Here is a 23,950-nt window from a genome sequence, read left to right as displayed (position 1 = left end):
ATTGCTTATTCCAGGTAAATTGGATTTTGAGGAAATCAGTTGGATTTCAGAAGAAAACTAGCTGAGGGAGGCGTGTGACCTACAATAAAGAGAGAAGAAGGGAGAGGGGCTCCTGGCGAAGGTGTTTCCTGGTCTGTCTGTGCAGGACACTCTCCGCCTCGGAGCCGGGGGAAGGGTTTGGCGGGGAGCTTCTAGAATTTCCTTAAATACTAAGATGGCATGACCTACTTGTCATTGGGAGAACTGACATTTTTTTTCCCCTAAAACACATATCATTTACAAAGTGGGTTTGCACATTCTCAGCACTGCACACACAACATTTTTGAAAAAAAGACATTCCCTTAGTTATTCCCACAGGAGATTTTTAAGCCTGACTCTGAAAGTGAACATATTTCAGGAGGCCCGGGGTTTGGGGGCAAAGCCACTGGCTCAAGTGTAGGTCTGTCTATGATTTGCAACTGCACGTTACTGCCTGTGAAAGGGGGAAAAGAGTCCTCCCACTGTGTGTCCTTATGATTTCCTTCTCTCTAGACTTCGCATTTCAGTCCCTTTTCATCCACAAATAAACCCTTTACCCACCCTGGAGCAGCTTAGGAAGATTTATCCACGTTTTACACGCACAAGGCTCTGTGGTTTGGGCTCACGCTCCCTCCACTGAAGGAGGCATATTGAGGTTGCCAAGTGGCTGGGGCACGATGAGGGCACTTTCACTGCTTCCCAGCGCTTCTCTGCCCAGGTGTGTGCTTGACGTCAAGATGATAATTGAGAAGCTTGACTTCAAGATTATGATCGCCATGGCCGGAGGCTTACTGATCGTTGCAAGCCTGCTGATATGCTGTGTCATCTGTCTTAGCTGCAGAGTGACTAGGGCACTGAAGTGAGCAACGAGGGTAAGAGTGGCTAACACCCCCCCAAAGGGGATCCTGGGGCTCTGTGCTGAGCGGGGTCATCCCTTGCCCTGGTGGCCGCACCCCAGGTGAGGTCAGGAACAGCGGGAGGGTCTGAGAAGACAGAGGCAGTGCGTGTAGAATCTTGGTTTCTTCCCCTTCTGGTTTGGGGCTGTGAGCTCATAAGTAGAATGTTCTCAGCCGGGTGGCTCTGTGCTGCTTTGCTGTCACTTGGCCTCATTGAGTTCACCCTCCGCTGGCTAATTCCACAGCACTGCAGACTGAAGACTGTGTGAATGAGTCTCTGCCTCTGTTCACCCAGAGGACAGGCCGAGCTGACCTCCTCTTGCCTGAGTTGGGGAGCTCTCAGGGTGTCCTCTCATTCATGGCCTTGGGGACGGTGAGGTGGGCCTACAGGACTGGGGAAGCTGAGCTGTGTGGAGCTCCTGGCTGACCTGACCATGGGGTGCAGGTCAGGATCATTAACTTGCAGCTTTTTCCAAAATGTTTTTCACTTTATCTGGAGCTGAGGAGCAATTTTCCAGGAGGTAAAATGAACGTTTCCAGTTTGGGGGAGTTAAACCTGTGAGGAGGATGGGACGCCAGGAGCCCAGTCTGGCGGCCTGCGTGCTGCCTGCCCTTCTCGCCTGCACCTCCTGCCTGGAGCTGGTGCACACCAGGCACTGATGGTCAGGCTCGTCAGCCCTGGTGCCACGTCCCTTCTCACTTACAAAATGTTTGGGGAGGAAAGGATTGGGTAAGGATTCGGGAGAGGGGCAGAGAGGTATAATCGAGGGCTGAAGTCACATGACACCATTGCCCCGCCAAGAACCTCTGACAATTTTAAGAAATGGATTTAAAGAAAAAAAAAAAAGAAACCTAATTTTTAAAATAAAATCTCTGAAGGAAAATATGACAGTCAATGACACTGACACAACAGGCAGGCGACTCGGTTTCGAAGAAGGCCATCCTGGGACTCCACTGTCAGGCTCCTGGTGACAGAGCCTCGGAGAGTGAAGCTGTGGGCTACCCCCCCTCCCGGCCAGTCCTGCCGAGTGAAGTACAGACCAGCTCTGCCGAGCTCAGCTGCCTCCTGACTTTGTCCCTTCACAGTGTTTGCAGCCCCTTGAGGGCAGGAGCTGTGCTGTCTCTGACCCCCAGGTTCCCAGCACATGGCCCAGACTCATTAGGTGTCAGGGGTCATGACCTGACGTCACCTTTGCACCAGATAAACCTCTCAGACACAGCAATAAATCCTGAATAGCATTATTTTGCTTATTGGTAAGAATATGTTACACATTAGAATTTTTAGTAAAATGATTTCCTGCTAGCTTATCTTCTAAAAAACCATATACATCGCAATGTTTTTATTTTACCTTCCATTCACAATTAACATAATTGCATCAACATTTAACATAATAGTTGGCACGGAGCCATTATTTTAACTTGTTAGGTGAGTTATTACACGTAACTAATGAGTTAAAGCATCTAAAACTTGGAACAGCGCCTGAGAACGCATCCCATAATTATGAGCTCAGCTATAAGGTCCAAAGGGAACACCTTCAACTCACTGCTGACCACCCCGGGCCTGAGGCCCAGCACTGGGTCGGCGCGCAGATTCCCGCATGATGCTTCACTCTCTTCCCAAAGGTCTTCCTGCACCGACACTCCGCGGCACCGGCGGGGGTGGGCGCACAAGAGCCCATGTAAAGAGCGAACGCAGAATATGGCGAACCCTCTACGGCACCTCTGTTCAATGTCTGCTCCCTGATCTGTCCTCTCGCACCTCGTGTTCTGTCCCTTCTGATCTTCAAGAAGGACACAGGAAACTTGGGGCTGGGGGCTCTATCAGGGTCGTGTGGGACTCGTGCCTCATGCCGGCTCCACGGCCTCAAAGCTAACCCTTCCCAGGCTGGACCTGTGCCTGTCGAGCTGCTGTCCTGAGGCTGCCATTCACTCTCTTCTACCAGCCTGCAGACAACGAACCAGCGTAACTCTGGGCCTTAGGAGGAACTGTCAGCCTCTGGGAAAGGGTGAGCAGAACCACGTGTGGCCTCTCTGGGTTTAACTTTCCCGAGCTGAAAGTTACCGAAACTCTGCCTTCTGCCGTCCCAGTATCTGCAGAACCAGGGGTCCTTCCCCAGTCACTTTAAAACTCATGTTTGCCTCCTCAGCCCTCACGTTCTAAACTGCTAACAGGACTCCCCAGCCCAGCTGCCAAAGCCCAGGTTCCCCACTCACAGCGATGGCCAGGAAACCTGCACCCTCGATGCCTGGCTCACCTCCCTCCGATGGACTGAGTCTGGACTGAGTCGGCTGCAACCCTTCCAAATCCCAAACCGATCTCCATCTTTCCAAATCTGCCCCGCCTCTCCTTAAACCCTGGTCACCTCCTCTCCAAAAGGTCACTTCAGGCTGCCACGCGGATGAAAGACATTTAGCAACTCCTTGTCGCTGTGCCCAGCCCCGCTCTCACCCGCCCTGAGCCTCCTCCCGCCCCTGCCCCCGTGAGGTGACGCGGCCCCTCTGCTGCAGCCCACGCACCCTTTCTCACCTTTGTCTCCCCGTCCGCCTCCAGCCGGGTTTCTCGTCTCCTCCTCCACTGCTCAGCGCCTGTTTCGTACTTCTCCAGCTTCTAGACGCGACCAGGGACGGCACCCTGGCCAGGTGTGACGGTTTTCAAACGTGGTTGCAGATGGGAACCACCTGGAGGGCTTCTAAAACGCCTGCAGCTTGGGCTTTGCCCTAGGAAACAATTAAGTAGAATGGGGGTGGGCGAAGCAGCTCCCTTTGCCGAAGCACGTCACGTGGTTCTCACGTGCAGCCAGGGTTCCTGATTCGTGGTCTAACCTATTTCACTTTGATATTACAGAGAAAAACGTGTGTATAACGCAGTGCTCTCCAAATTATTTTACGCAATCCTCCGGGACAAACGGCCTCCCTGTGCGACCAACGCCACGATCGGTTCTAGGACACGCCCGTCGCCCCACAAGTTCCCTCTGGCCCGCACCCTGCGTCCCCCCGGTCTGCGTCGGGCCGGCACTGCACCGCACACAAGCACTGCCCCCCATTGGCTAACCCAGTCCTTCTGTGGAGCTCCCGTCCCCAAGAGGTCCCCGTTCCATTTCTGATTGTCTGCTGCTCATCCCAGCTGGGACCACAAGCTCAGACTAGCAGCGCTGCAGGTTTTCCCATTCCCTTCCTACGGGGTTCACCACCTTCCACTGAAAACACCCTGGTTTTCTGCTCCTGCCCGGATGGAGGGTGGCAGAGCTGCTGGTCCCAGCAGTGGGTACACAGGCATAAGCAGCATCTCTAGGCCACGAGGCCACGCCCGCTGGTCGGACCCAAAGAGCGGGCTTTCAAGAGTAAACGCTTCTCCATCTGCTGTCTGACTCAGGGCAAATTCCAGAGCCCTGAGATGGTTGTTTGTAACCATTGTGTCCAATGCTACCTTTTTTTCTACTGGAGAGGATGAGCCTCCCCTCCCGGCCCTCGGTCCTGCATGTATTCAGTGACACAGTGAGGAGCGCATGGGGCTCCGCCCCGGGTCAGAACAGATTCCCTTCTGCTTCCTGCGCTATCCACGCCTCTGCTCTCAGAAGGGCTCTGAGGCCGTGGCAGTGGCTTCAATCCTTGAGAATAATGCAAAGAAAAGGAAAAAATTAAAAAGGAAAGGAAAACTATGTTCATTGCACTTAGTAACAAAGCAGACTCCCGTGGTTCAGCATTATTAAAAGGATTTTTATACACAGCTTTATAATTTTCAGTTCTGCTCATAATCCTAAAGGTTTGTGCTTGCTACTCTGCCTTAGCCAAAAGTACAGAAACCATCGTTTCTATAGCAACTTGACCTTGCTCTGACCCCCAAGCATGTGATCAGGGGACCGGCTCACCCAGTCTGGGCATCGTCGACCCCACAGGACAGTCTTTTATGGGACCGAGACAGGCTGGGACCTGGGCCCTAGGACCCTTTGCTGCAGTGCTTGCACCTGGACAAACGTCTCCTTGAGCAACAAAATACAAAGAAACTAACAGGGACTAAAAATAACTGTGTGCATGTGCCATTGGGGCGAATTCTGGGCAACAAGATACAAAAAGACCCCAAAAACCCAACTGCAACTTCTGAAGAGCTGGGAGCAAAAACAGGGCACTGCGCATGTCCCCTGCACTCAGCACCACCAAAGTGGTGGGCAGACCGCCTAAGGCAGCCCTGCAGCCCGACCCCTGGACACACCCCTCCCCTCCCCCCATGTAAGGAACCAGACCCCCCCCCCCCTCGAGCTAATGTCCATCTGACGCGAGGTGGTGTATGAACGTCACCGGTCCTGGTCTACGTGCTGAGTCCACAAACCCCTTCTAATTCATCCTGGTTCTGTCACTCACTAGCTGTCACTTAACTTCTTGAGTCTCCTTTTCTTCACCAGAGAAATGGAAATACTAGTGACATCCACTCCTGAGGGCTGTTAACTGGAATGGACATCGGAGAGGCAAAGCCCCTGCACGGGGCTGGAGTCGCTCAATAGAAAACGCCTTCCAGCGGGACCCGCCGCGTGCGGGGAGCACAGGGGTCTTTCCTACCACAAGCTCACGGGACTGACAGACACAGCTTTCATTCAACCCAGCTCAGAAACCAGGCCAAGATTACAAAAATGGGAATAAAGTTCGGGGACGGATTCCCGAAACCCCCCTGCAGGCCCTGCATCTGCAGGGAGCCCCTCGAAGTAAATCAGCCTCCCCAGCCCCTGGGAAGCCCGGCTGACTGACGCGGTTTTTCTGTCTCTGAGGGAAAGAAAGCCTCTCCATATTCGAACTGCAATTGTCCACAAAGCAGGAATTTCAAGGTCCTTCTGTAAGATGAATAAAACTCCTTCACACACAGCAGACTTTATTATTCATACCAGGTTTGTCAGTTCTCAGAACGTGGGCGCCAAACACAGCTTTGCACTGAAACCACAGACAGCAAGTAACAAGGCACAGTCAGCATGAGTGGCCAGTGCACTTTATTTGGTCTCCTTCCTGCTGCCAGAAGAGCCGCGTGCGCCGGGCGGGGGTCCCAGCTGGACTCCATGGAGGGACGTCAGGCGCATGTGGGCCTGACGCGGCCCTGGGCCCCGGCCCAGCCTCGGTGTTGGCGGGGGGTCCCCCGGGCGTGGGGCAGGAGTGTGAGGGGGCGGTTTCCCGGGAGCCCCTGCCCGATGCCCGGCTCCCCCAGGACGCGGTAGCACCTGGCCCTGCGCCCACAGGGGCAGCTCCGCCCAGGGAGGGCGCCGGGGCCTCCGACTCAGCATCCGTGGGGCTGGAGCGCCGTCCTGATGCCCGCGGCCAGGGCTCGCGGCGTGGGGCTCTCTGCGGTGCAGCTCACGGGCAGGCCCTGCGCGGCCAGGGCGTGGGCTGTGGTGGGCCCAATGGCCACGAACTGCAGGGAGAAGACAGAGGGGCCTCAGTGCACCAGCAGGGCGTGGTGGGAGCAGGGCCTGTTGCCTCCTGTCTGTTAGGACATGGCTCCTCACGTGAGAGCTTATAAACGAGACGACACCTCCTGAAGTGAACCCAGCTCTACCGCCTGCAAAAAGCCTTCGTCTCTTTACAGCCTCACCATCGGCCTGAGCAGCTCTCGCTAGCCCTGCGGCCCGGGCGCGGGGCAGGAGAGGCCTGGAATCAATCAGCGCCTGCCACGGGCGGGGCCGGGCGGAGCACAGAACAAAGTCTGAAAGGGGCTCTGCGTGCCGCATGGGGCGGTGGCTGGGCCCTAGGAAAGCAGAGCAGTCAGCACCAGGGCCCGGAGCCAGAGGGTCGGGTTCACATCGCAGCTCCACAGGACGGTGGCCTCAGCAAGTGACCCACCCTCTCTGGGCCTCCGTCCCCTCCTCCGTGAAGCAGAAAGGTTAAGAAGTTTCCTCATCAGGCTGTTCTGAGGAGTAGATGAGCAATGCGTGTAACCACTTGCATGGCCCCGTGCCTGGCACAAACGCCCAGTGACCGTCAGTGGCTGCTACCTGTAGGACCATCGTTCTCCCAGATTAGAAGCTCCAACGGCCTGGGCCTCGTCAGCAGGACGCCCCTCTCCAAACAAGCTTGTGTGTGATGGGTCCCATCCAGAGCCTCACTTTGGGCTGAACAGGATTTTTCGTTGTGACTCTGGCCCTTGCTAGCTGTCATTACAAATCACTTGGCCTTTTTGATCCTCGGTTTCCTCATCTGTGAAAGGGGCACAATTACCCTGCCTCTCAGTTGCCAGAGCAGGGCTAAACTGAGAAGATCGACAGCTTCTGGCAGAGAGGACATGCTCATCCCCACCCACCTCTGGACTAACACCGCGGACATGGACCCGCCTGGGAGTGGTTTGTGAAGGTGAGCCCCCGACAATGGCAGCCCCTGCCCAGCACCCCCTTCACCGCCCTCCCCAGCCAGGCTGGCGGTAGTGCGAACAAGATACCGCCCTTGCACAACCTCAGGACGTTGTGGCCTGACATCCTCCCCAGGGCGTGTGGGAATGAGAGGAAGAGGCTGCTGTCTCACAGAAGCTCGGGCTCCTGTAGCTCCCACGCTCCCCCCTGAAGCAGCCACCCCTCAAGAAACTCCCCGAGGGAAAACATGAAGCTGGACCCCTACCTCACATCATGTACAAAACTTAACTCCAAATGGATCAAAGGCCTAAATGGAAGAGCTAAAACCATAAAACTAGAAGAAAACATAGGAGTGAATCTTCATGACCTTGCATTAGGCAATGTTTTCTTAGATACATGATGAAAAGCACAAATAATAAAATAAAAACTAGATAAAGAAAACTTTTGTGCTTCAAAGAACACTGTGAAAAAAGTGAAAAGACAACTCACAGAATGGGAGAACGTTTTTGCAAATCACATATCAGATAAGGGACTTGTATCCAGAAAAAAAGAACTCTTACAACTGAACAAAAAGGCAACCTAGTTAAAAAGTGGCAAGGATGTGAACAGACATTTCTCTAAAGAAGATATAAAAATGGCCAACAGCACATGAAAAGATGCTCAACATCACTAGCCATTAGGGGAATCCAAACCAAAACCACAACAAGAAACTACTTCTGGTATATTCATAGAATGGACTGTTACCTGGCAATACAGAGGAATGAAGTACTGACACATGAGGATATGGGTAAACCCTGAAACCATTATGCTAAGTGAAAGAAGCCAGTCTCGAAAGGCTATATACGGTATGATTCCATTTATATGAAAAGTCCAGAATAGCTAGATCCACAGAGACAGAGATTGGATTAGTGGTTGCTAGGGGGTTGGGGAGTGACTCTAATGGATATGCAGTTTCTTTCGTGGCTCTGAAATGTTCTGGACCGAGAGGGTGAAGGTGGCACGCCTCTGTGAATTTACTAAAAACCACTGAATTGTACACTTTAAAAGGATACCTATGCAATTCATAAAAAGTGAGTTTTATCGTACATGAATTATATCTCAATAAAGCTATTTTTTGGGGAATTCCCTGGTGGTCCAGTGGTTAGAACTCTGTGCTCCCACTGCTGAGGACCCGGGTTCGCTCCCTGGTTGGGGAACTAAAATCCCACAAAGCTGTGCAGCGTGGCCAAAAAAAAAAAAGCTGTTTTTTTAAAAAAGAAACATTAAAAAAGAAAGAAAGGTGGTCTTTTCTCCATTTTATATTATTGCCTCCTTTATCAAAGATAAGGTGACCATATGTTCATGGGTTTATCTCTGGGCTTTCTATCCTGTTCTGTTGATCAATATTTCTGTTTTTGTGCCAGTACCATACTGTCTTGATTACTGTAGCTTGGGGGAAAACTGGACAGCTACATGTAAAAGAATGAAATTAGAACACTCCCTAACACCATACACAAATATAAACTCAAAATGGATTAAAGACCTAAATGTAAGGCCAGACGCTATAAAACTCTTAGAGGAAAACATAGGAAGAACACTCTATCCCATAAATCACAGCAATATCCTTTTTGACCCACCTCCTAGAGAAATGGAAATAAAAACAAAAATAAACAAATGGGACCTAATGAAACTTAAAAGCTTTTGCATAGCAAAGGAAACCATAAACAAGACAAAAAGACAACCCTCAGAATGGGAGAAAATATTTGCAAATGAAGCAACTGACAAAGGATTAATCTCCAAAATTTACATGCAGCTCAATTATCACAAAAACAAACAACCCAATCCAAAAATGGTCAGAAGACCTAAATAGACATTTCTCCAAAGAAGAGATACAGATTGCCAACAAACACATGAAAGGGTGCTCAACATCACTAATCATTAGAGAAATGCAAATCAAAACTCAATGAGGTATCACCTCACACCAGTCAGAATGGCCATCATCAAAAAACCTACAAACAATAAATGCTGGAGAGGGTGTGGAGAAAAGGGAACCCTCTTGCACTGTTGGTGGGAATGTAAACTGATACAGCCACTATGGAGAACAGTATGGAGGTTCCTTAAAAAACTAAAAATAGAACCACCATATGACCCAGCAATCCCCCTACTGGGCATATACGCTGAGAAAAACATAATTCAAAAAGAGTTATGTACCACAGTGTTCGTTGCAGCTCTATTTACAACAGCCAGGACATGGAAGCAACCTAAGTGTCCATCGACAGATGAATGGATAAAGAAGATGTGGCACATATATACAATGGAATATTACTCAGCCATAAAAAGAAACGAAATTGAGTTATGTGTAGTGAGGTGGATGGACCTAGAGTCTGTCATACAAAGTGAAGTAAGTCAGAAAGAGAAAAACAAATACCGCATGCTAACACATATATACGGAATCTAAAAAAAAAAAAAAAAAAGGTTCTGAAGAACCTAGGGGCAGGACAGCAATAAAGACACAGACGTAGAGAATGGACTTGAGGATGCGGGTATGGGGAAGGGTAAGCTGGGACGAGGTGAGAGAGTGACATGGACATATATACACTCCCAAATGTAAAACAGATAGCTAGTGGGAAGCAGCCGCATAGCACAGGGAGATCAGCTCGGTGCTTTGTGACCACCTAGAGGGGTGGGATAGGGAGGGTGGGAGGGAGACACAAGAGGGAGGAGATATGGGGACATATGTATATGTATAGCTGATTCACTTTATTATACAGCAGAAACTAACACAACAATGTAAAGCAATTATACTCCAATAAAGATGTTTAAAAAAAAAAAAAAGAAAGAAAGAAACTCTCTGAGATTGGGAACCAGCAAACAGCAGACAATTTCAGGAGAAGCAGTTTGGTCACAAGATGACTTTTCCCCGTGAGCCTTTTATTCCCTCTGAAATCGTCTGGTCACAGGAGAGAGGGCGTCTGGAGAGCTCCGCTCTCGGACTCCCCACCACGGGCCTGGCCGGGCCCACGGAGCCTGCCTGCAGGGCTGGACCCGGGCTGCAGACAGTGCCCGGGACAGCCCTGTGCTGATGCCCGTGCTCCGTCCCCGGGCACCGACCGGAGTGAGCGTGCCAGCCGGGGAGGAGAGAGGGGCCGGCAGTGTCTATACAACTGAGACAGTCCTGACCCCCCAGGGGTGCTGGGAGCCGCACCTGTCATGAAAGGTAAGGGCCTTCACTGCTGGCTGTGTGAGTGCCCGCAATGCTAGCGGCCTGTCCTGGGCACTCCCAGTCATACCCGCGCCCCCTCCTCAGGCCCCCTTGAGCCCTTTGAGATTATCCCCATCCCAGGCACCAGGGCTGTAACTACTTGTAGACTCCTAACAAATAGTCCCTAAAGAGTGCAAATGGAAATCCTTTGAATTAAAAGACATGAAAAGGGGAATCACTTTTAGAATAATTTCAAGACAGATGGGAAAAAAGGGAAAGGATGCTAATACCCGTGCCAGGCCCTGAGCTAAGGACTTTGCCTGAATTCTTTCATCTAATCCTGAGACTAACCTATCAGGGAAGACCATACACATGTCTATAAAAGCCACAAAGGGATAATTATCCTCATGCTACAAATGAGGAGACAGGCTCAGAGAGGTTAAGTAACTAGTCCAAGAGCACCAGCCAGGAAGTGGCACTGCTGAGCTGCAAGCAGGGGCCTGGGACTCCTAAAGCCCTGCCTTTTTTTTTTCTTTGGCCATACCGTGCAGCATGTGGAACTTCCCGGACCAGGGATAGAACCCGAGCCCTCTGCAATGGAAATGCAGAGTCTTAACCACTGGACCACCAGGGTGCAGAGTCTTAACCACTGGACCACCAGGGTAGTACAGCCCTGCCGTTTCTACAGAGCTTCCATCAGGGTGTCTGTGAGGTCAGGAGTGCTTTGGCTTCACATGGAAACTCTAGGCTAATTAGTAAAAGTTAAAAAAAAAAAAAAAGAATCTGAAAAAAGATCAAAAGCCCACTGAATACCTCACCTTAATCTGGTCAATGTTGTCACCAGATAACTCTTGAATATGCTTGAGACTGTGTGTCAGGCCAGAGGGACTGAAAAACGTGATGCTGGCTGGAACGCCCTGCAGGCAGAGAGAACAAGGTCAATCCCTTGCCTTGGGGCCGAGGAAAGAGAGGCTCCCCACCCCGTCACCATCAACCCCCAGAGCCCCAGGAAGCAGCCCCAGGCAGCCCAGGTACATTCACAGCAGGAGGGTCCCCACTGATGCTGGCGTTCTGGGCTCCACGGAGGCGGAGTTCAGGTCGGGAACTGTTTAGAGAGGGGAGCGATGGGAGAGGCTGGGTGCTGTTGCTTGGTCGCTCTGCAGGCCCCCAGATCAGAGGGCACAGGCACCGTGGACCCAGCGCCCAGGAGAGTGGACAGTGCCTCTAGCTTGTGCGGGCGGCCAAAGTGCACTGATCAAGTAAGGCAGCAGCCCGGCCCCCCACCAACTCCCCGTCCCTTCCGGAAATGGAGCAGACAGCAGACAGACTGGCCCACCTGGCCTTTCTGAAAGCTTTGGTTTGTGCTAACAGGGTCTCCGAGTACCAGCCAGGCATTCAGAAGCCTGTCCTGGGAGAGGAAGGGGAGGCTTCTTACTGGATACAGATGTGGAAAACCTCGATCAACCCAAACAAGAACCGTGCACCCTTCTGCCTGAAGCCTCCAAAGCTTCCCGCGGCCTCCCAAATTCAATCCAGACTCCCCCGTGGGCCCTGAAGGCCTTCCCAGTGTGGGCCCAGCCCCTCTCCAGCCTCTGCCCTGCAGCTCCACCAGTGCGCCACACCATGAAGAATGACATCAAGGCCACTGTTGACCCCAGGCTGTGCAAAGGGCTTTGTGTAAGTTATCTCCTTTAATCCTTGTGAAAACCTTACAGATAGGTCTATTCCTACTTCCCAGATACAGAGATGGAGCCAAAAGATGGCCTCCTCAAAGTGGCACAGCTGGGGATGGCAGAACCAGCGTCAGGAGGCTTGCGCCCCTCCGCCCTGCCCGCCCCAGCTCCCTGGAAACCCCACACACCTGCTGGGAATAGTAGCTGTTGAGGTTCCCCTGGATTCCTGGGTGTGGGATCGTCTTGTAGACGGTTAAGCTCTCCACGGGAATCCCTGGACACAATCGGGACACAAACCAGGAGACAGACTTCACTGCCCCGGGACCACACTGCAGGGCACAGGTAGTGGAGACCCCCCGGTGCTGCACGACCCTCCGGGAACAAGCCGCCGGGAGCTGAGAGGTGTGGGCTCAGTGCCGGCCCTCTGCAGCCTGCTTAACACTGCGGAGTGGCTCATGCGGTAGAGGAGGCTGAGATGACAGAGGAAGGACACGGATCCTGAAAACTCAGCCTTCCTTCGTACCACGGACGCCTTTTGTTCCCGTGTTTGTGTGGGTTGCCCGCAGGATTGGCCCTGGACACTCCCCCACGGATGCCGTCTGTGTGGAATCCCACACTGAGGGCCCCGGCTGCAGGCAGAGCTTGGAGGGAGTTTTACCAGCCTGGGGGCTGAAGCCATGAGGCTTCTAGGGCCTGGACACCTTGGTCTCTGGCACCTTGGGATGGAGCCTGGGGGGATGGAGTTGGATCGAGCCTAGGTTGACCGGGCTGGCGGACGCTGCTTTGAGTGCGTGATGAGATCAGCTCCCGCCTTGGACTGGTTTCCACACGTGCCCGCCCCGGGGTCGCCACCACGCTACTGCCCACCCGTCCTCCTGGGGAAGGCTCCGTGCCCCTCTGCTTGCTCCCAGCTGAGCTGAGTGGGTGGACGGGAGCGGATCTGAAGCAGGAGGGAGGCCTGCACCCCGCACCTAACGTGAGGGGCGCCCGCCTTCCGGCCTGGCTGGTCCATCCCAGGCCTGCTCTCCCTGTAGGTCCCCAGGGCTGACACCCCGCCACCACGAAGGCTCTCGGTGGACCCCAGAGAGGCGGGGGAGTCACCTTTGTCCTTGAGCATTTTCGGCAGGATTTCTCTTTTGAGGGTTCCACAGGGAAACAGAAGAGGCAGTGCTGACGACTCCCCTGCGGATAAACAGGCAGACTTTGTAGATGGAAGGGCAGCCCCGGGCCCTGCCCTGCGTCTTCGGTTCCCGCACCTTCGGTTCCCGCACCGTGAGCGGGAGGAAGCTCACGGGGGTCACGTGGGCAACAGCACGTAGACAACTAACATCCACAGCCCGGGGCTGCTGTCACCCCTGCTCCCTACCCCGGCCCGTCGTGGTGGCTCCGGGCAGCGGTCACCACTTAGAGTGCAGTGAGCAGAGTCAGGTTAGAGGTCAGGCCTGGTGGTGGCCTTGGAGCCACAGTTTCTGCCTCTGGAGGAGCCCGGATGGGCCGGGAGGCGTTCGGAGCCTGGGCTCCCGCCGTGAGGAGGCAGGAAACGGCAGCCGCCGGCGCCGCAAAGACAAGCTGCAAGGACGCTTCTCGGCCACCAGGCCAGGAGCCCGAGGGCTGAGGGTCGGCCGCGTGGGGGCCCAGCCTCTCGCCCCCGTGCATCTCCGCCCTGGGAGACTGAGCCGCAGGCCTCGCTCTGCAGAGCCGTGGAGACAGCATGCGAGACGCCACCTCCCGGCAAAACTGACGGGCGGTCAGATGGGACTCCTCCGCACTGTGAGAATAAAGCACTTTAGTGGAAGCGACCGCTTTCCCCTTCCGTCTGTCCATCAGAGGTAAGGAGCCGTAGCGAGTGCTGGTCAGGCACAAACACGCATTTCCCCACATCCGTAAGATCTCTCTGAGCACATCCCCTTTCGGCGCCTGCAATCAGAGGGAGGAACAAGCCAAGCTCTCCCCCTCCGGCACCACCTCCACGAAGGCCCAGCTAAACAACAGGAACGACTGTAGGCGTCCTTATTTCAAGCTGTCCAATAATTACAAACCGGCGAGTGTTTTATTTAAACAGCTCTGTAAGTATCAGTACCGACATAAAAGAACACAAGCAATTGGAAAACTTTAAAATATACTGTAGATAATAGATGCTCACTGCTTTCTCTTTTCCAGTGTGAGCAAATGTTTTCACGCAGTACAGATGCCACCCCTCGTGACACACTTTCAAAGCCATGACCAGGTGCTATTCTGAGCCAGAGCCCAGGCGTCCCTCCAGTGTCTGCGTGTCCGTGTGTGTGTTGGGGGGTGGGGTGTCCAGGAGCCTAGGGGCCAAAGCGGCTCCCACAGACCCTTCCCAGCACCTGCTGTGGGGCAGCTGTAGGACCGGCAGCCAAACCAAGGGCCTACTTTTCCTGCAGGCTCAGCCCCAGGGGTGTGCAAGGGGCTTCCGGAAGATTCCAGAATCGGCCCTTCACAGCCCCTCTTCTGCGGGTGCAGCAGAGCACTGAGCTGCTCATCTGTGTGCTCTGACTGCTGGTCACTACGAGGGAGACGGGGAGCTGGACGCACACCCCGGGGCAGGGCAGGCATCTGTCTTTTTCCCACTGCACCCCAGTGCCCGGGGAGAGGCAGGCCGAGCAGGACCAACCAGCTCAGCTGGCTTCATGGAAAAGCACCACCGTAGCAGCACAAAGGAGGAAAACCTGAAAATGTCCTGGTTGAGACCTGCCGCAGGGGAGGGGAGACATCCCGTGACTGTACTTCCTGGGTGCTAACCTCCCAGAAGTCAAAGGCAAATAATCAGCACTCCCAAATGGATTATGTCCTGAGCAAAACTCCTCGTGGGACTCTCACGTGACTGAAAGATGTAGCAGATTACTTGTTACATTTACGGGAAACCACCTCTGGTGGATGAGGACGTCTATGGTCCATCTCATCACCACGTAAACTGACAGCATCTCCAAAAACGGCCTAGCTCAACCACCCAACCCTTCCTGTTTGTCATAAGATCGTTTATGGAAAATAAATGATGCATTATTTAAAAAAAAATTCTTTTTGGGGATGAGCTCACTGCTTACTGATTTTTAACCCGAACAGGCCAAAGCTAAATAGGCCAATGTAAAAGCCAGTTGATTACACAGGGCTGAGAGGTGGGGTGTCCCCAGGACGACAGGGGACGACAGGGGGCGACAGGGGCCTGGCAGGGGTCTAACCCGACGCGGGATGGTGAGCCACGGGGCTCAGACGCTCTGCTCTGCGTTCCTTTAACGGGAAGGGGGCCTGGCCCACTGGGCTGTCGGGCTGAGGACAGCAGCTGTGCTGGAAGTCCTAAGAGGACGTTACGCAGCGGGGGCGGGGGCTCTGCAGTCACTGCTGGTGATTAAGAACTAGACTGAGCGTGTAAATGTCATTTCGCTGGAGGAGATGTGCGAGTCTGTAAAACTCTCGCGCCTTCCAGGCCTGCGATGACCGCGCCCTCTCAGGCCTGCTTTGAGGGAGGGTCCAGTCATGCAGGCAGTGGGCACTTAACATAGGTAATTAGGACCACGAGACTGACTGCGGGACGGAAGGAGAGTCCAGTAAGTGGGCGAGGCTGCAGGGACGAGCCCTTGGTCAGTCAGCGCAAGTCCAGGGGGACAGTTCAAATAACCCGCACAATCTGTCTGCCTCTGACACCCTCCCCCTCCTTTGCTTTCTCTCAAAATGTTGAAATTGTCTTCTACCTTGGACCACTTAACTTGTACTGATACTTTCTTTTCCCTTAGCGGAGATATCCCAAGAGGGAAGAACTGTCTGTCAGAATGAGGAGCTTTCAGATTAAAGGAGGTAATAGCTTTAAGCGCTTATAACAGTGCCTGTCACAGAATAAATAAGTGTTTAAATAAAATAAATAAGCAATAACTATGAACTGGCCTGTTTACTCCAAGCACTGGAAGTAGATTCTTGGCTTTTAAAAATCAAGCTTCAGAGTTGACTGGGGGAGAAAATCATGAACGCCTGGGTAAAACCAAGGTGAACGTCCTTGCCAGCAGTCAAGATGGACTCTTACTTGGATGTTATTCCAAGTGTGAACTGAAGATTCATTAGGACCCATGGGGTGAACACTGGCCGTGCCGTGTGGAGTCTGCCCTCCCGCCTGTCCCCTCACAGCTCTGGGACCTTGGATGGTCACTCGGTCCCCGAAGCCCGGACAACAGCACCGTCGAAAAGAGCGCTGGGTGATGCTGGGTGCCCCTGGGCTGTCCCTGGGGTGCCTGAGCCGCCAGTGACGGCTGAGCCGTGGCCTGTGCCTGGTGTGACGGGGGAACCACATTTTTTTTTTTATTTCGATTAATTTAAATTTAAATAGGCACATGCGGCTCCTGGCTGCCATACTGGACCGTGCAGCCTGCAGTGGACGGTAGAGAGGACCAGATGAGACGAGGCAGGGGCGTGCCAGGGACACGCTGACCACCCAGGAACGTCTCATCCTCGACCTTAACACAGCGCATACAGTGACCCAGGAAAGAGGAAATAAAATTATTCTTAAAAGAAAAGTGGAAAAAGGAGAGCCAACTGGGAACGTGGGAAGTCCCTCTGCCATCCCCTGCCGGAGCTCCAGGGGGCCTGGTCCCCGGGGAAGTGGAGGATGATGTGGGACTTTTTCAGGTCCAGCTCCTAGGGGTCAACAGAAACACACAAGCTCGAGAACCTTCACCAACAGCACTGGCTCGTGACAGGAGGCCTCCTAAGACTTGAGAGGTCGTGACCTGGAGAAATGTTCTTACACACCGCGCCCAGACACAAAACCACGCACCACAGTCCCAGAAGCCGTACAAATTCCTGGTTAAGGTGTCCTCGCCCCCTGCCCACCCTGAAACCACCACCCCAGGGGCAGAGAAGACACCCCTCTCCCGGGACCACCTCGGAACAAAACCTCAGGCGTCAGCAGCCAAGCCGGCCCTGTCTCCTAGCTCAGCAAGTTCTAGGAAGGGTCTGCAAACTGCAGCCCCAGGTCAGAGCCCAGCCCACGGTCTACGGCTGCTCTCGGGCTACGACGGGCAGAGGCAGTGGCCGCAGGGACGGCGTATCCGGCCCCTCATAGACAGTTTCACAGCCCCGATCCTGAGGAGCGAAGCTCCGATTCCCTCTCAGTGACAGAAGGCAAGCTGGTTCTATGCCATCTTTCACGTCACACATCTCTCAGGGAGGGGTCAAAGTGACAAGGACACAAGAGCATGTGTGTGCAGTTGGATCAGACGTGTAGGGGAGAGGCTGGGACACACAACTGGGAGGTGGGGCTCCCCTACACGTACACATCGAGCCTCTCCGTCCTCTCTCTCGGAGAGCTCTGCTCCAAAAATCTTGGCTCATGTTTCGTCAGAAGCCGAAAATTTCATAATTAATTTAAAGCTTAATCCTTATTTAAATACAAGCATCCCCAGAACCCTTGCCATTTTAAGTCTCAGCCCATACGCTGCCCAGTGATGAGCTTATGGGGGGGGTGAGTGGGCTCTTTAGGGGGAGCGGGCTTTGGGGGAGGGAATTAGGAATTTGGGGGAGGGAAGAGACTCCCACCAGGAGGGCGGGGAGCCAGCAGACGGAGGGACGGTGCCGGCAGCTTCTGCTGCTTCCTCTCTCCTTACAGGCCCTGCACAGGGCCTTGCTTCTGGTTTCGTCTCCAACCCTTTTATTCTGTGTCATGTTCAAGGTGTCTCAAGTCCTCGGGTGGAGGGGGTGGAGGGCAGTAGGCTGGATCTCAGACCAGCACAGACAGATGCAGGTCCAAGGCAGCCACGGTCTCACCAGCCACGCCATCACCATCGTCACCGAGAAGGCACCGAGGACGTGGCCCTTTCCCGAGGTGCTGGCTGTGAGACCAACCAACAAAAACAAATGGGCTTCATTTGGGGCGACCTTGTTCTACTTACTAAAACAAATGTACTCTGCAAGCTTTTCTGCATTTCCACAGTTTTCTCCTTCTGTATGCAGGCCAATTTTATTCACTGGAAAACAACAACAACAGAATATATTTCTTTACATGGTTATTAAAGTCCTGTTCCTGTGTCATTTTTTAAATGTGCAAATACAAAGGCACATGCTTTACAAATGACATGGAGAAAGTCTCCCCTTGGAAGCTGGTGTAGGGAGACGAGAGGGAGCTGGGTCCCAGCCCCACCCTCCCTGGACCTGTGGCTTCGGATGGTGGGGCATCATTATCAGCAACTTAGTCTCAAAAGGTTCAGGAAAAATTGTTCTTTGCCTTGTATTTACAACTACTCTGTAAGTTTTCTTCAAAATAGCTTGGACAGATTACCAGAAAAGGGATTAGTGGGCCGAAGGGTACAACTATTTTGGCAAAGCTTTTGAATACATGCCGACCAAGTACTTCTCAAAAGATGTGAACCAATTTTCAATGCCATTTAGCAATATTTGAATACATTTGTTTCACTGCACCCTTATCAGCAGCATTATATAGTTAACTAATTAATTACTTTTTATAAATTAAATAAGGAAAAAAAATCACGTTTTAAACTGAACTACAGTGTCCAATGAACAAAGCTAAGTCAGTGTGGAAGGAAACCTCCTCTTTTCCTTCTCTCCTCTGCTCTCATCACCACACCTCTGCACTCTGGTTACCCAATGTGTGGGTTTTCCACACCAAGCAATTCTCCAGTTCTCAGCTGGGTGTCCTACAAGTGGACTCAAGTCTGACACTCTCTACCGGGAGGTAGCGTCAAATCCCAAGGATGGAGGGCTCAGTCCCACAAACTGCTCCCGCTTCAGACCCAGGTCTCTGCTTGTGCTTCTGACTGACCAGCTCTAAACCGGAGGTTCTCACAACCCACTCCTTGGGTTGGATCATTTGCTAGAACAGCTCACAGAACTCAGGAAGATGGTTTACTAATAAGTACTGCAGATTTATTACAAAGGATATTTCAAAGGGTGCAAATGAACAGCCAGAGGGAAGAGATGCATCAGGTAGGTATGGGGGGAGGGCCTGGGCTTCCATGCCCTCTCCTGGCTCCAGCCTCCCAGCACCCTCCGTATTACTGCCCTTCTGGATTTTTATGGCGGCTTCATACATAGGCACGATTGATTAAATCATTGGTCGCTGGTGATTAATTCAACCTCCGGCCGATGTCTTCTCCCTGGAAGTAGGAGGCAGGGAGGGCATGAGGCTGAAAGTTCCTACTCTAATCGGAGGACTGGTTCCCATGGGAACTAGCCCCCAATTTAAGGGGCTTTCCAAAAGTCACCCCATTAAAGTCAACTCAGGGGGAGTTGAAAGAGGTTTGTTATGAATAACAAAATACACCCTATCTTTTTTATCACTCAGGAAATTCCAAGGGTCTTAGGAGCTCTGTGCCAGGAACAGGGACAAAGACCAAATATATATTTCTTATTATAATCACAATATCACAGTCATTCTTTGGTGTTTTATTTGTACCTTGACTGCTTACCTAGAGAAGCAGTAGCATTTCCCACCACATACACTGACTTAGCATTCCATTTTTCTTTCAGAGACTTTCTCCAGACTGTAAAACATGAAATTTGATGTGAGTTGCAAATACCAAAGTGGCCATTTGGACTGCTGCCCAAGGCTGTCTGTTCATCCTAAAAAACTTGTGAGCAAGGCAAATTATTAATAACCAAATATAAAAAACAGCATCTCAAACTAAAATCCATTTTTATATTCTGTTCATATTCTGCAGGCAAATTTTTAAAAATCACTTTGGCAAATGTTTTAATATGCCTTCCTTATTGAAGGCATTAAGTATTAAATCATTTCCACAGTTGCACTAGAAGCATTTTTAATGTATACTAGTAAACATAACTTGAAGAATTAATTTGCATGGTAATATTAAAATTAAAAAATCTATACGTTTTTTTTTTTTTTTGGCCATGCCATGCAGCTTGCGGGATGTTAGCAAGGGACTGAACCCGGGGCCATGGCAGTGAAAGCGCTGAGTCCTAAACACTGGACAGCCAGGGATGTCCCCCCAAAATCTAGACTTTTAAAGAAAAAATTACTGGTCATGAAAAAAAGGCAACTTAAATGTCTAATAAAGCAATATGACTGGTTCTATTTGGGATATAAATCTGAAAGCAGTCAAGAAACTGTCATCTCAGATGGGAAGGCTCATCTATCTACTAGGTCAAAGAAGAGAATAAATTTCAGGTTCATAAACAAACACAATTTAATAGAGAACACTACCATTTTATGACAAAAAATAAACATCTTAAATATGGATTAAAGAAAAACCAAGAGAAAATGGATAGTATAAATGTATCACAAGGCCACTTGGCATTCAACATCCTTTTAGAAGATAAGGAAACACTAGTTCTTCCTTCCTAAGATCTGACTATGAGCATAATTTTCCCTTAAATTCAATAGTGTTACTCTACCCTTTACACTCCTATGAGAAATTCCCTTTTAAAAAGCAGTAAAAGACTGAGTTTCACCTTCTTTCCTTTCCTACCCCACGAACGTAAATAATATTTATCTAAACATTATCTACAGCATGTGAACAAACCATTCTCCAAGCATCATAGTAGATATCAGCTGGAGCAAGCCCTGGGTGAAATCAGAATGCCCGGCTTCAGAGCTGGCTCTGCCCCTTAACTTGGGTTCGTTCCCGGCAAGTCAGCTGACCCACCTCCTCTGTTTCCCTGTTGAGATAATGGGGATTAACTACACCTCTCCTGCCTGTATTCATAGAGCTGTTGTAACAATCAAAATAAGAAAATGTATGGACTATATTGCACACCTGTAACTTATATAATATTGTACATCAACTATACTTCAATTAAAAAAAAAGAAAAAAAGAAAATGCATGGGAAAATGCTTTTTAAACTATAAAGCACTATAAAAAGTTATGGTGTCCATGCTGGGTTTTTTTTTCTTTTTCATCATCTTCATCCTCAAAACACATACAAAAGGGAAAGCACAACTGTAAGACCAAGACGCCCGAAGCACCACTGGGAGAGAATACACATGCTTCTCCATCTCGAGTCTTCTTTCTCCATTTTGGAAATAACAGTACTTCCGGTTCTGAGTTGCCTTGCGGATTGGACAGCACAAGTCCTCATCCCTAAGAAAAGCGTTAGACTTTCTCTTCAACAGGAGGTACCTGTGTATATGAAATCACCGAGGAGGTGATTTTTCTGGCTATAGTGAAAGCCTAACTAACTGTAAAGAGAGCGCATAATGACCACTCTGCACTGTCACCTACTCAATGCTCACCACGCACCAGGCCATGTCCTGAATGCCTCACTTTGGGACTCAGACTCTGCAGCTGGAATCATAAACCTGTGACTTACAGACCGCGTGGTCTTGGAGGGTTTCATGCCCTCTGCTCTATAGGCTCCTCATTTGTCAGGTGGGGTTACTGATCATACCTACCTCAGGGATAAAGCATCTAGGGCCCGGTCTGGCACAGAGTAGGCTCTAGAGAAGCTCTAACTAGTAGTAGAAGTGACGATCCTGGGATGCAAGTATCATTGTGCCCACTTTACAAACAAGGAAACTGAGGCTCAGCGAGGTCAAGGAAGCCGCCAAGGTCAGAATGGCCATCTGAGGCCAAGCCTAACTGGCCGCAAAGCCCTTTGGTAACCACCTGCCCCACTGCCTCCACCTGTTAGTAAAACTGGAGCTGGTCCGGCCTGACAGACTGGCTCCAGGGCCTTGGACAGGTGCTGACTCTCCCCAAGCCTCAGCATTCTTATCTGTAAAATGAGGACCATGGTAGGTGAGCCTCTGGCTGGTCCAGGATTGAATGAAATCGTGAATGTCAAGCTAACATAGAGCCTGGTATACAGCAGGCACTCCATACATGTTGGCTCAAAGCTGTCTGATGGGACAGACTAAGGTGGTGTTCAGTCTGAGAGCTGGGCCCTGACAGAGAGGGAAGGAAGCGAGAAGGAGGCCTGAGCGGGGTCACATCATCGAGTGCTGGCTCGGCACACACTGTTCTCATGTGCTGTTGGACCTTCCCATCGTCCCTGTGAGGAAAGAGACTGGTGCCCATATACTGTGACCACCTGGTGGGTGCACATGGAGACCCCCCCAGCGGCACCTGTCTGGGCGTTTAGGAGGTAGCACCGTCTCCTGCTTCCTCGTGACACAGTGCCACGAAGCGCTCACCCCCGTCAGAAGGCTACCACGTAACATGTCATTCCGTGTGGGACACTAAGAAACAGCTTAGAAGAAGGAATTTCATCTTCTGCTCCCTCCAAAGGTTCCACAAACATGAAGTAACTCGGTACCTAAATACTTTTTGACTAAAAGTCATTGCACTTTCTCAAACCTGAAGTCCAGCTATTTCTGGAATCTAGTATCACCAACGGGAGAAAGCAAAGTCCAGTGCATTCACAGCAGACCCACCCTTACCTTCGGTTTTACTGTCTTTCTCCAAACACAGCTCCACTGCTTCCACTGCTCTGGGGCTGGTAAAAATGAGGCCCCCGTAACCTTCAGGGTGAGACAGCTGCACACCAAACAACAGCAAAGGCACTTTATATGATGGCCAAGTTCAACATTTTCCAGAATTCTAAATGCTTCACAATAGTAGTAGGCAAACTAATTCCATCCATCCATCCATCCACTCAAGACATGAGCGCTTACTATGCGCCTGGAACTACTCTAGGTCTTTAAGGACATAAGGTAAATTCATAGCATTTCCCTCAAGCAGCTCACAGTCTTGGGGAGGGAGAGGCCAGTGTGATGCAGGGTGGCAGGTGTAACGGAGCCAAGGGACAATGTGACTCAGCCTGGGTGTGGCCGGGGTGCAGGCAGGACGGTAGACTTGACCTGCATCCATAAGAAAGCTGGAATATTCAAGGAGCGATATCCATGCTGAAACCCTGGTTTTTGACGATAAAAATGGTGATAAAATCTACTGAACACATATTCTGAGCTGGGCACTGGGCTGTTATACACATAATCCTGCACTGAACCTGTGAAAGTGCCCTGTGAGATGGGTGGCACTATTTGCATCGCACGGATTAAGACACAGAGGCTTGGCGAGGATAAAGAACTAGTCCAAGGTGAGGGGCAGAGCTGGGACTTGAGCACACGCCCCTATGATTCCCAAGCCCGTGCGCTCGCTCACTGCCCAACGGGAGCTTCAGAGAGGGAGTTCAGGAAGCCCCTCATGAAACAAACTGGCTGGGGGTGATGTATTTTTCTGAGCACAGGGTCCTAGCAAAGATCTCAAATAATGAGCTCTGGTTCCCTGTTAAAGCTGCTTACGGAAGAGCATGCGATGTGGGTCCCTTACATAGTCCTCACAGCACACAGACCCAGGGCAGATGCCAAATCAATGTTTGCTGAGTAAACTGTTGAATGAATAATTCAATCTTCAGCTCAAAGCGAAGGGAGATAGCAGAGAGGTCCTCCACAGAGTGACGGGCGGGCTCTGACAGGCAGAGCACCTGATGCTCACAGCGGCCCGGGAGCCCAGTGGGCAGGGCTGGGCACACCAGTCCCATGAAGCCGCCCTGGCTCTGGGACCACGTGTCCAGAACGGTGCCCCCAGGGAGATGTCCAGTGACGGGGTGCACACTGATGGGGCCTGGGGTGCTGGGCCCTGAATCTTTAATCGGAAGCATTTGGAGGGCTTTCCTGGGACTGTCCCTGGCCATATCTATCGCTCCAATACATGGAAGCAGTCCCAACTCTCCCTCTTATCTGCTGGAGAACTCCGCCAAGCTGCCCAACCTGGGGAAAAACAACAGCTGTTCGGCGCTTTGCTGAGGTCAGGGGCGTGGACTGAATGAGAGGAGGGAGGTGGAGGGTCTGCATGGCCAAGAGCAGCACAGGCGTGGGGCCTCAGCACGACTGGCTCTCCCAGGCCTCCTTACGGGCCCACCTCCAGGTTGGGTGGCTTT

General features: G+C 51.6%; 1 protein-coding gene across 3 annotated transcripts in view; it reads right to left on the bottom strand.

Moving 5' to 3' along the window:
- Positions 1–5,873: 5,873 nt before the first annotated feature.
- The window catches only part of UROS (uroporphyrinogen III synthase), a 33,752-nt gene continuing 15,675 nt past the window's right edge, over positions 5,874–23,950 (bottom strand). For 2 of the 3 annotated variants that reach the window (XM_007173361.3, XM_057531395.1), the window contains 7 exons: positions 22,452–22,548; positions 19,522–19,596; positions 17,989–18,063; positions 13,193–13,273; positions 12,280–12,365; positions 11,237–11,335; positions 5,874–6,306 (listed from right to left, as the gene is read on the bottom strand). In XM_007173361.3, the coding sequence (XP_007173423.2) occupies positions 6,172–6,306; positions 11,237–11,335; positions 12,280–12,365; positions 13,193–13,273; positions 17,989–18,063; positions 19,522–19,596; positions 22,452–22,548 (648 nt within the window). In that variant the 3' untranslated portion in view covers positions 5,874–6,171. Of the gene's footprint in view, positions 6,307–11,236; positions 11,336–12,279; positions 12,366–12,385; positions 12,562–13,192; positions 13,274–17,988; positions 18,064–19,521; positions 19,597–22,451; positions 22,549–23,950 lie in introns of those variants that run through there. The other variant, XM_057531396.1, reaches the window with a different exon arrangement.

Source organism: Balaenoptera acutorostrata, chromosome 16, assembly GCF_949987535.1.
Source record: "Balaenoptera acutorostrata chromosome 16, mBalAcu1.1, whole genome shotgun sequence".
Taxonomy (NCBI): domain Eukaryota; kingdom Metazoa; phylum Chordata; class Mammalia; order Artiodactyla; family Balaenopteridae; genus Balaenoptera; species Balaenoptera acutorostrata.
Note: the sequence above shows the minus strand (reverse complement) of the source record. Positions and strands in the feature narration are given on the sequence as shown.